Consider the following 12,436-nt stretch of genomic DNA (forward strand, 5'->3'; position numbering starts at 1 on the left):
TCCTGTTGTTCTCCATCTCTACCTTCTACCTATGTCCCCAATTTAGCTAGGGATTTTGCAGAGCAGTGTTGGCAACTCTGCACATGCTCAGTGTTTAGAGCTGCACTGAAATTTCGGAAAAAAATTGTGTTAGCGGCATTTTGCCAATAAGAGAAAAAAGTGCCGGTAATGCGCTGAAAACGCACGCATTTTTGCAACACTTTTACTGTGCTTATGGTGTATTTTTCATAGGTCATGCACAAAAAAAAAAAAAACACATCAAACTTGTAACACACTTGCGTTAGTGAAGCGTTCTTGCTGCAGTTTCAATGCATTTAAACGTGGAGGTACATTTTTGGTGCAGTTTTTTTTAACTGACCAAAAATGCAGCAAGCGGGATTTTTCATACAAAACGGAAGCGCGATGGACCAGTGTGAAGACATACATAGAATTTAAGGGGATGCATTTTTCTTGAGTTTGCGCTAAAAGGTGCCAATAATGGCCAACAAGTTTATATTCATTTAAATTCATGATATTAATTTTAAAAAGTTGAATATAATACAATACAATTATATATAAAAAATATATATATTTTTTTTAAAACTGTCATTTTCGGTTTTCAGAGTGGTAAATGACAGCCCACTCCCCCCTCTTCCTTCATACCCACTAACCAGCTAAACACAGTGGGGGAGGGATATTACAAGTAGATTGATGGAGGCTTCACCTTCCTCTTATTCTAAGACACAGGCTGGAGGGGCGTGACACAGCCGGTCACTGGCAGAAATCCACCCACACCATGTTATTTCCACAAAATAATAAAGATTTGATTTCAAGTATATAATTGTATGAAAATTTAAATCATTTGATTGATATTATTTATTTTTACTCTGTATTCCAAAGGCTGTTTTTTTTTTGTTTTGTTTTTTAACATGTGACCAGCAGAAGAGGACTAGAAACTCCTGCTTATGTTTCCCTATTGACTGGGGAAGATCTGGGTCATGTGATGATTATGAAAAAGGTACTTAGATGGTTTTATTTTAATTATAATAATTAGTGTTATCATCCATATATAGAAATAGAAGGGACAATGTAAATTAAACAGTATGCATGTAGTATCAAATTAATACTGCAAATCATTGTACCTGTTCATTGATGAGCATTTGACGGATTTTCTTGTGTTCCTCATCCTCTCCAATAGTTTCCTGCATGGTAAACCTCAGACATTCCATGTAAGCAGTTAGTATGGCAGAGCTTTCTGTAGGGCTGGTCATGGCTCTTTCACTCGACAGTCTATTGGGGATGCAAACAAAGTTATTTCACAACTTAAACGTATTTTTTACTACACCTTTACTAAAAAAAAAAAAAAAAAAAACACAAAAAAATAAAAGACATTCATCCAATTCACATATAACACAATCAAAGTTTCAAAAATTCACATGCATGGAGTAATTACAATGGTAGGACAAAGCACTTTAAGCCTCTCAAATTTTCAGGGAAGAAACACCAGAGTGTGCGGTCAAATTAGGACTTCAATTGTCGTCGACGCAATTGTGAAGATGATTTGTAATAATCAGGGTTTTTCTGAACTGGCTGGGTGCTGTATGGGGATCACAAGGTGTTAAAGCAAACCTGTGCATTGCATATGCAAGGAAAAGCCACAGGTTTGCATTGGTGCAGCCCTCTGCAGAAGCATACACCTTTCCCTAATTTCCCTGCCACTCGGATCAGCTGCTGGGAACAAAGAAAATACCCAGTATTCCTGAGCATGGGGGGGGGCATGTGTCAGCACGGGTTCTAGGTGACTGTCCCAATGCTATCACATGGTGGTGGGGAGGTATATGGAAACAGGAGCACCACATCAGTAGTTTTGGAATTCAAAAATATTTATTCAAGCAAAAAGTAAGTACGGTAATTATGAATAAATAAGATCATTTATTTGAGATCAAATCTATAAAATCTATCAATCTATAAAATACTATTTGACTTGTAAATAAATGAAAATAATGAATAAAACTGATTTAAAAAAAAAAAAAAAAAAAAGATCCAGTTCTGTTTATTGGTCCAGCAGATAATTGGAAATATGTACGATCCTGCTACTTATACATTCTAACTAAGGCCCCTTTCACGTAATCGATCCGCCTGTCCATTTTTCAGGCGGATCCAATTGGGCCACCCATTGACTTCTATGGGGAGGCGGGTGCCAGCGGGAGGTGGGTGCCAGCGGATATGTGTCCGCTGACACCCGCCTGCCATCCGATCGGACAAGATGCGCTCTGAACAGACGTATGATACGTTCGCCATCCGTCCAGTGGATCAGATCAGATGAAAAATGGACATGTGGTCCATTTTCATCTGTATTTTTCACACAAAGAGTGCTTTCTTTTAGTGGAATTTGATCACCACTGGGTTTTTTTATTTTTTTATTATATAAGTGAAAAATGTGAAATAAGAAAAAAATAAATATTCTTCAGTTTCTGCTATAAAACAATGTCTCAGAGGGGAGGCACTGCAGGAAGAAGCAGCAGAGGAGGCTTCCTGGGAGGGACTACACAACAGTAGGTCATTGAGGTACTGAAGAAGGACGGAACCATGGCTATAGGCACCCAAGACTGTAATAAAAACGTATTTCCTATCTTAGCCTCGGTTCACACTGCTGCAACCCCATGTCCGTGCAACTTCCAGTGCAACATCAAAGTCCATGGGACTCCTATGCCCCATACACACGATGAGATTATCGGACGAATGATCGTCCGTTTTTTATTGCATGCTGATCTCAGATCGAATCTGATGAGTTTACTAAAGTCACGAAAATTCCCGCACGACAGAAATAAAATTCGTAAGTGATGTCATGTGTTGTAATGCATTTGTGTTGCATTTTCGAAATGATAGCTGTACTGATTAAACGAAAATCGTACGATCTGGCATCGTACGAAAATTTTTTTCCTGCATGTCCGATAGAATACTATCGGATGAACTGTCCTGATCGGCTCTCAAAAGCTCTGTACTAACGATCCGATTATCGTACGATCGATTCGAAAGCGGTATTTTCTGTACGATTTTCTGATCGTGTGTACGGGGCATAAGTCACATGGAAGTTGCATCAAAGTAGTGCAGGAACATTTTAAAGGTCGCTGACAGAGTCACATTGATTGATTCTAGTATGTATCTAGAAATTAAATGTGTATATCTGGAGTGTGCAACCATCTGGCACTGCTGCCTCTGCTAGTCTAAGGAGATTTGAAGTGAGATCTGGTGATGTTACCATTTTGCTACTCACTGTTCTCCTTGGGAAGGAAGCTGTACATGAAGACCTGCAATGGATATATGAGGATATGCCTTCTGTACCTTCCCATGCTGCTTTTTTGAATACACCCACCTAAGTCATCACATTACTGGTCATACAGAGACAGCTCTGAAGTGAGGACACAAATCCCTGTACCTCCACCAAGATGGCAGCCGAGACACAGTGCAGAGCGAAATGAGATCAGTCAGTAATAGGGAAAAATCAGCTGCATGAAGACCACAAGCAATACGGGCGACTAGACCTTTTTCCTGGAATTTCTGGCCACAGCTTGCACAGTTCAGGTCCTCTTTGAAACCCATGCTTATATTTAAATACAGGGCTCATGGGGGTGGGCAGACAGTACAGACACGGACCTTTCCCAAGGCTTCCTTTACACACTACTGGTAGCAGAATGGAACAGTAAAGCCTAGTACAGGCAGGCTGAATGTCGGTCAGTTTAACAGAAACTGACCGACATTCGGCCTACGTGTATGGCAGCCAGTTTGACAGAAGCTGGCCGGCTTCTGTCAAAGGCTCGTGACCAAAAAGGGTCTGCCGAACGGTTCCCAATCAGCGCTCCCAGCCAATGGGGGCTGCCACCCCGACAGAACATAATAGCTCAACAGGAGAGACTGCTGTACTAACATCAGATTGTTAGTAAAGTGGCTCCAACCTGAGCTGCCAGGTTTTTTTTTGGAACAAAGTGGTGTGTACTAGGCTTAAGAGAGAGAAAGGAAAATGAACAGGCTGAAGGAGGTGAGGGGAGACATTAAAAAGAACCTGTTGCTTAACCTTGCATAGGCAAAGCACAGGTTCCTGCTGTTCTCTATCTCCCGTTCTGTTCACATCCCCAATCCAGCTAGATATTCTGCAGCCGTGGTAGGAACTCTGCACATGCTCAGTTTTCAGTGAGTTTCTATGCTGAGCATTTCCTCTCCATCACATCTGAGCATATATTTGAATAATAGTTACAGTTTATTGATATGCATTATTTATTTTTACTCCATTTTCCAAAGGCTGTTTTTTTTTTTTTTTAACATGTGATCAGCAGCAAAGGACTAGAAGCTCCTCCTGCTTAATGTTTCCCTGCAGACAGGCTGGGATGGGAATGAGTCATGTGACAGCTGTATATCGATTAGTAAAATGGTAATATATATATATATATATATATATATATATATATATATATATATATATATATATATATATATATATATATATATATATATATATATATATATATATATTTTTTAATTAAAATAATTATAGTGCCATCATCTACATACAGACGTATTTAGTATCACGTTAATGTCTCCAGTTTCAAAAAAAAAGGTCCCATGTACCTCAAGTCCAGGTCTAAAAGGGAGAGTACATCATAATGGGGAACAACTATATTTTCATGACAGATTCTCTTTACCAAAATAATTTACCACTTGCTTAGTGGGCACATAAACCCCCTTCCAGCCCAGGCCCATTTTCAGCGCTGTCACTCTTTGAATTGCGTGGCCCTGCAACACTGTACCCATGTGACATTTTTATGATTTTTTTCACACAAATAGAGCTTTCTTTTGGTGGTATTTAATCACCACTGACGTTTTTAATTTTTGTTAAACAAAAAAAAAAAACAGAAAATTTTGAAAAAACAAAAAACAAAAACAACAACAGTTTTCATAGTTTGTTATAAAATTTTGCAAACAGGTAAATTTTCCCCTTTATTGATGTGCGCTGAAGAGGCCGATAGGCACTGATCAGGCTGCACTGATAGGCACGCCGATTGGGAGCACTAGTGGGTGGCGCTGGTTAGCAGTACTGATGGGCACTGGTTAGAAGTACTTGTGTTTACTGAGTGGAACGGATGTCCCTCTTAATATAAATAAATAAAATAAAAATGAATGCTGGCGTCTGTTTACATCAAGTGATCAGCTGCCATTGGCTAACAGCTGATCATATGGTAAAGGGCCAGGATCGGCCCTTTACTCTGATCTGTGATCAGCCGAGTCCCAAGGACTCAGTGATCACAGAGCGTGCCACCCGCACCCCATGAGCACAGGAGGATGTACATGGACACCCTCCCAGCAATCTAAGCCCACACTGTAGCCATCTTTCAGCTATAGTGCAGGTGTGAAGTTGTTCAATTTTGAAGAAATTGAGCTGAAATTTATCCTGACGGAAGGCAGTGTGATACATTCTCTGGAACAATGTAGCTGTTGTAATGAGCTGTAATTAGCAGAATTCCACCAATCACCACTGCCAATTCTTACAGCAGAATGGATTTGCGTTTGTCTATATAACAGCTGCTTTCTTGTAATGATCTACAAACATTGTCACATTTACGGTACGTAGAGTACGGCATTAAAAACAATACCATTTCCAGTTGCAATAGTAAGGAGGATAAAATCTAGCCAATTCCAATGGGATCGATGCTCTGGATTAATCTCAGTAGCATAGGCTGTCCTGCCAAGTGGAGCAATAGCATATGAATTACTGGAAATGACTGCATTTTGTCAATTCATCTTTGCTGAACGTCTGGGGGTAAACAGAATTTTAAGACATTCCATAACATTTTGTAAGCAGCACAGTTTATTTGGATATGAAAAATGTTTATTACAACACGCTGGCATGCGTCATTGTGCACACAGAACACTGTGCCTCCGCATTCTTGTATCAATTGTAATTGGGAAGCTCACTGAATAGGTAGATTTTAGTTAAACACCAGAAAAACACGAATAGAACAGCGCCCAACAGTGGACACAATATTTTGTTAAAGTGGTTTTAAAGTCAAAATGTTTTTTTTTTTTTCTTTTAACCCTAAAAATTTCCACTAAGCTGTTTTTTTCCACCCCACCAAACACTTACCAGCCATCTCTCTCGATCCGAGGAGGAAAGAGGGACAGACTGTTTCGAATGAGGGATAATCACTCAATATCAGGGACGGTTGGGAGCTATGGAGTAAGTATAAACCGCTTTCTTTTTATTTTGGGAAAAAAAAAAAAAATAGGAGACTTTAATATCACTTTAAATCTGAACCCCAGGCAAATCGCTAAATATATAGATGAAACACATAAGGAGGTAGCGGTTTTATCTGCCTGGAGATTTGTACTTATGTTCATCCAGTCCTGAGATTACCACAGCTTTTTCACACAGCACTGATCCATCTGGCAGGGCAGGAGACTGAATTTTTTTTGCGGCAGTAAAAGTGATTGCAAATCTCAGACATGGAATATAAAATATTATTATTAAATAAAATTAATAAAAAAATAATTTAATATTAAAGTGTTATTAAAGACTTTTTTTTAGTTTAAAAATAACAAACATGTTATACTTACCTGCTCTGTGCAAAACCACTGCCCAGATCCTCCTCCTTGCAGGTCCCTCACTGGCGCTCCGGGCCCCTCCCTCCTGCCCCCACAGAAAGCAGCTTGCAATGGGGGCACCCGAGCCACAACTCTGTGTGTCCATTCAGACAAGGAGTCATTGCTTGGACCCGCCCGCTCTCTCTCCTCATTGCTCACTGACTTTGACAGCAGTGGGAGGCGATTTCCGGGATTCTCCCACTAAGAGGGAGAGTCCTGGACAGCCAAGGTTCTCCTGCAATATCGCTAGATCGAGATGGGGCTCAGGTAAGTATTAGGGGCGCTACTGCACACAGAAAGCTTTTTATTTTAATGCATAGAATGTATTAAAATAAAATAAAAACTTCTGCCTTTACAACCACTCTAACAAGCATATACCTTTATAGTGTGTACTTGTCTCAATTAAGATTAAAGTTTATTTACTAAAACTGGAGAGTGCAACATCTGGTGCAGTTGTACATGATAGCCAATCAGCTTCTATAATCAGCTTGTTCAATTAAAGTGGTTTTTAACCCGCTTATATAAAAACATCACATCTGCACTGTAATGTACCAATAAATGTCCCTGTGCCTGAGTTAAGTAAAAAAAATTTGCTTATCTGTATCTATAACAGTGTGGTTCCCAGCGCTCGGCTGCCTCTTCGGGTCTCCTCTCTCTTTCCGACTTACAGTTCCAGTGGGCGGGGCCAAGCGCTTCCACTGAAGTCAGCTGGAGAGGAGGGAGTGAGAGCCGCATCAGCTGAGCACCAGGGAGCCACGCTGTTATAGATACAGATAAGCATATTTTTTACTTAACATGGGAACATGGATATTTAATGGTATATTAGAGCGCAGATGGAATTTTTTCTATGAAATATGAGAGCAGCAGGAGCGAAGGTCGGTCGCTGACATGCAGAGAGGGGAGGGGGACAGAGAAGAGACAGAAGAGCAGGCTGTGGATGACGGAGGCACGCAAACGGACCACAATGTCAGGGGCTCAGCAGCCATGATTATCGTGGTAAGTTTACAGAGGGGAGGGTAGAGACTGGCAAGATCAACCAGGTATTACAGGTGTTACAGGCTGCCAAATTATACAGCACAAGCACTGCGCTGTATAAAATGCTTTAAAGGAACAGAATCTGTGGGTTTTTTTGGGGGTTAACAAACGCTTTAAGCTTTGACCAAAAAACCTGGAAGCTGATTGGTTTCTATGCAGAGCTGCACCAGACTTTGCATTCTCCAGTTTTAGCAAATCAACCCCCTTATTGTCATTTCTGCCTGCTGCTTTGTTTCTCTGCTATCAGCATGAATCATTTCTGACAAGTTTTCCTGAGAAAAATAGTGACGGGGAGAGACCTCTAACTGATTAATAACCTCAGCTCTTTTCGTTGACCTGCAGTTGCCCTTCTAACCAGCATTTGACCCACTTCAAGCATTTTTTTTGCTTTTTTTTTTTAAACAATAGATTTTAATTTTTTTATGATGAATGTCATTACAAATCTTGTTCAATACTAAAACATCACTTAGAAGGATTAATCATATTACTTATTCAACAGATATTGTACGAAGAAAACTAAAACAAGGCACTGCAAAAGAATGTATAACAGATATTGATGTGTTCTTGTTAGTCAGGCCCCGCCTACCCCGGATGGGATCAAACTGTAAGAAGGGTCTGTCCAACAAATTTTAATATTAACAAGGATCAGACTTTGTTTTGTTAGATAATAAACTACATCTGAATCTTGCATTATAAAAACGGTTATATCAGAAACACATGTGTTTGTTAAAGGTTACACTCCTTAAAATATTTAGAAGCTCTAGGATGAGATAGCCAGGCTTGCCATGTCTTTTTAAAGGGAATAGTGGAGTCATTTTTATATGTTAGCATTAGCTCGAAATGTGCTTGGATGTTTAATCTAGCGATTACCGTACATTAGATAGGTTAGGTGCTTCAGTAGATCTCCACAAACTAGTTATAGCAAGTCTTGCCGCTATTAATATACGAGCCACTATTGTTCTATAATTTAGGGGATAAATATCAAGATTTATACTTAGTAGAGCCATCGCTGGAGTAAGTGTAATTAGGTTGCCTGTGAGATTGGACATGAAGGTAGAGATAGATTTCCAAAAACTGTGGAAATTAGATTTTCAAAAACTAAAGAAGGTTGCCAACTTGTTCATTGCATCTCCAGCATAAAGGGGAGGAGGGGTATATTTTTGATCGTTTATATGGGGTTAGATACCATCTGTGTAAAAATGTTTGGGAATTGTCCCAATGCTCTATACAAGAGGAAGCTTTGCTATTTATCTGACTGGCTTCTTGCCATTAGTTCCAAGAAAAATTTTGATTTAAGTCTTCCTTCCATTTAATCATATGTGAGTTTTTATTATTACGTAAATGAAATGATAGAAGTCCGTACATAAGGGAAATTCCTTTTTATGATTAAGTTTAGTAAGAAAATTCAAAATTTCTAGAGGAATTTCTATAGAAATATTGGGATCAAAGTCCTTTAGTCGTGGATATTTATTAAATTTACCCTGGATTATGTTCTTGTATTGCACTGGTAGACCTTCATATATGTGATGACCCTGTTGGATCCAGCTTCTCACTGAGTAATGAACTTTATAATAATCTATTTACTTCAAGCGTTTTTGTTTTTTTGCATTGCCATAGACGTGCGATACTCTTTAGCATTCCTCTTCATTTTGTAGGGAAGTGATTGGGGGGACGGAGGAGTTGGGCCAGTAGTTAGACGCCCACAAAAGAGGAGAGAGCTATGATTTGCATGGAGGGAGAAGACGGTGTTAGGGAATAGTCTATCATAGAAAATGGTGTATTCTATTAATGAATAGAAAGCTTCCAATGATTGGCCGAGTTAGAAAGGCGGACTGATGATATCACAACCTCTGACTCAGTCAATCAGTCCCCACTTTCTCTGAATGGCCGAGTGCCACTGTAATAAACTCTACCGTGTTCTGGGTACGAGATGCGAAATTCGCAGCTCAAACCCGCAACACACAGTGTGGTATTTAGCAGCTACATACAGTTTATACAGCACATCCAGCAGCCTCACATGTTAGTGAGGGACATCAATAGGTTGGCCCAAATGAACTATGTAAAGTCCAACAAAAGATGGAGTTAAGCTTTAAATATTCTGTGCATTTGCTTTCAATTTTTTTACATTGATAACATGGTCATTTTAATATTAACAATAATCATAAAGGTTATCGTACTTAAAAACAGTGAAAGCAATACATAATCTAGCACAGTGTTTCTCAAACTTTTTTTTCGTCTTGCGCCACACCAAAAAGATCTAAAAATTTTTGCGGCACACCTGAAAAGATTTAATAATTTTTGTGGTCATCAGAAAATATAATATATGCAAAAGCAGCAGTCTTGTGTGATTCCCCAATATTATATATCACAGATATATAATATTGGGGATCACACAAGACTGCTGCTTTTGTATATATTATATTTTCCTGTTGATATAATATTGGGGAATGGGGATCACACAAGACTGCAGCTTATATTTACTGCCGATATAATCACACACTGGTCTGTCCGTATCTCGTCTCCCGTCCTACCTTCTCAGCTCCACATCGTGTGCGACAGCCAGGAACTGCAGGCTCCTCTGCTCTTTTGTGGGTGGGACTGGAGGAGGGAATGACATCACGTTGAGGCGTGCCATGCTCAGCACCTCATTGGCTGGAAGCGCCTGGCACGGCACCTGTCCTGGCACACTGCTGGCAGCCAGGCCGCAGCCTAATTGTACTCGCGATATGGATTGGCGGCAAACATCAACCAAGCCAATTTGCGGCCAGGCAGCAGAGATGACAGTATCCATGTGAGGCCATCACACTTGCTTAGTCAGAACTATGCTGGCTTAGCCTCACGGTGTGGCAGTGGCGCAGCCACCCCTGGGCCCAGCGAACACCAACGATCACACGGCATACCTGCAATTGTCCCACGGCACACAATTTGAGAAACACTGATCTAGCAGATTGTTTTTTCCGAGTTATGTGGTCTTGCAAAAAGCTCTGCTCTCTGTTTATGGACATATTACATTTAATAGGCAATACATGAGGCCAGAATATACTCACCCTTGGATTAAAGACTCAAACAAAGTGTTGTAGAAGTCGAGTCGGGGGCTCGTTATGTCATAGGGGACTTTGCTGATGAAAGGCAATAGATTGGGGAAGATAACGGTCGCCAATCCTCTGCCTCCCTCTCTGAGGACTGTCCATAACTTGGGTAGAACGCCCTTCTTTGCACTTACATAATCCCAGCATTTCTAGGAGAAAAACAGTCATTTAATGAGAACCTCTCACATCAAAAAATTTGTCACCCCAATAATAATAGATGAGTACTTACAAGTGGCACAATTGTGAAGTGGAAGGAAAATAATAAATGGTTTACAACATTTTTTACAAATAAATATGTGAAAAGTTTGTCGTGCATTTGTATTCAGCCCCCCTGAGTCAATACTTTGTAGAAACACCTTTCGCTGCAATTACAGCTGCAAGTCTTTTTGGGGATGTCTCTACCAGCTTTGTACATCTAGAGTGTAATTTTTGCCCATTCTTCTTTGCAAAATAGCTGAAGCTCAGTCAGATTGGATGGAGAGCCTCTGTGAACAGCAATTTTGCAGTCTTGCCACAGATTCTCAATTGGATTTAGGTCTGGACTATGACTGGGCCATTCTAATACACGAATATGCTTTGATCTAAACCATTCCATTGTAGCTCTGGCTGCATGTTTAGGGTCGTTGTCCTGCTGGAAGGTGACCCTTCACCCCAGTCTCAACTCTTTCATAAACTCTAACAGGTTTTCTTCTAAGATTGCCCTGTATTTGGCTCCATCCATCTTCCCATCAACTCTGACCAGCTTCCCTGTCCCAGCTGAAGAAATGCATCCCCACAACACGTTGCTGCAACCACCATGTTTCATGGAGGGGATGGTGTGTTCAGGGTGATGTGCAGTGTTAGTTTTCTGCCACACATAGCGTTTCGCTTTTAGGTCAAAAAGTTGACGGGACTTCTTATGGCTTTCTTTCAACAATGGCTTTCTTCTTGCCACTCTTCCATAAATGCCAGATTTGTGGAGAGCACGACTAATAGTTGTCCTGTGGACAGATTCTCCCACCTGAGCTGTGGATCTCAGCAGCTCCTCCAGAGTTACCATGGGCCTCTTGGCTGCTTTTCTAAATATTGCTCTCCTTGCCCGTCCGCCTGTCAGTTTAGGTGGACGACCATATCTTGGTAGGTTTGCAGTTGTGCCATACTCCTTCCATTTTCGGATGATGGATTGAACAGTGCTCTGTGAGATGTTCAAAGCTTGGGAAATTTTTTTTATAACCTAACCCTGCTTTAACCGGTTCCCAACCAGCTCCTGTACATTTACGTCGGCAGAATGGCACGGCTGCGCAAAGTAACGTACCCGTGCGTTACTTTGAATTTGCCGCCGTGTGCGCGCACGCGCCTGCCTCGATCTCCGTGAGTCGGGTCGCGGTCCCGCGGACTCGATCGCCACGGGCATACCCGCGATCGCCTCACGGAGAGGACGAACGGGGAGATGCCGTTGTAAACAGCATCTCCCCATTCTGCCTAGTGACAGTGTCAAGCAATCTCTGCTCCCTGTCATCGGGAGCAGAGATCAGTGACGTCACACACCAGCCCATCCCCCTGACAGTTAGAATCACTCCCCTAGGACACACTTAACCCCTCTCCGCCCCCTAGTGGTTAACCCCTTCACAACCAGTGTCATTTACACAGGAATCAGTGCATTTTTATAGCACTGATTGCTGTATAAATGACAATGGTGCCAAAAATGTGTCAAAAAT

The 12,436-nt window shown here is 40.9% G+C and overlaps 1 protein-coding gene across 2 annotated transcripts in view; it reads right to left on the bottom strand.

Annotated features, from left to right (window-relative positions):
- LTN1 (listerin E3 ubiquitin protein ligase 1) overlaps positions 1–12,436 on the bottom strand; it is a 160,428-nt gene that overhangs the window by 103,631 nt on the left and 44,361 nt on the right. For both annotated transcript variants that reach the window (XR_012241792.1, XM_073617090.1), the window contains exons 8-9: positions 10,698–10,888; positions 1,122–1,269 (exon numbers count right to left, since the gene is read on the bottom strand). Coding sequence is in view for 1 of the 2 variants with exons in the window: in XM_073617090.1 (XP_073473191.1) it covers positions 1,122–1,269; positions 10,698–10,888 (339 nt within the window). In the remaining variant the exon portion in view is untranslated. The remainder of the gene's footprint in view (positions 1–1,121; positions 1,270–10,697; positions 10,889–12,436) is intronic.

The sequence above is a fragment of the Aquarana catesbeiana genome, linkage group LG02, assembly GCF_042186555.1.
Source record: "Aquarana catesbeiana isolate 2022-GZ linkage group LG02, ASM4218655v1, whole genome shotgun sequence".
In the NCBI taxonomy this organism is placed as follows: Eukaryota; Metazoa; Chordata; class Amphibia; order Anura; family Ranidae; genus Aquarana; species Aquarana catesbeiana.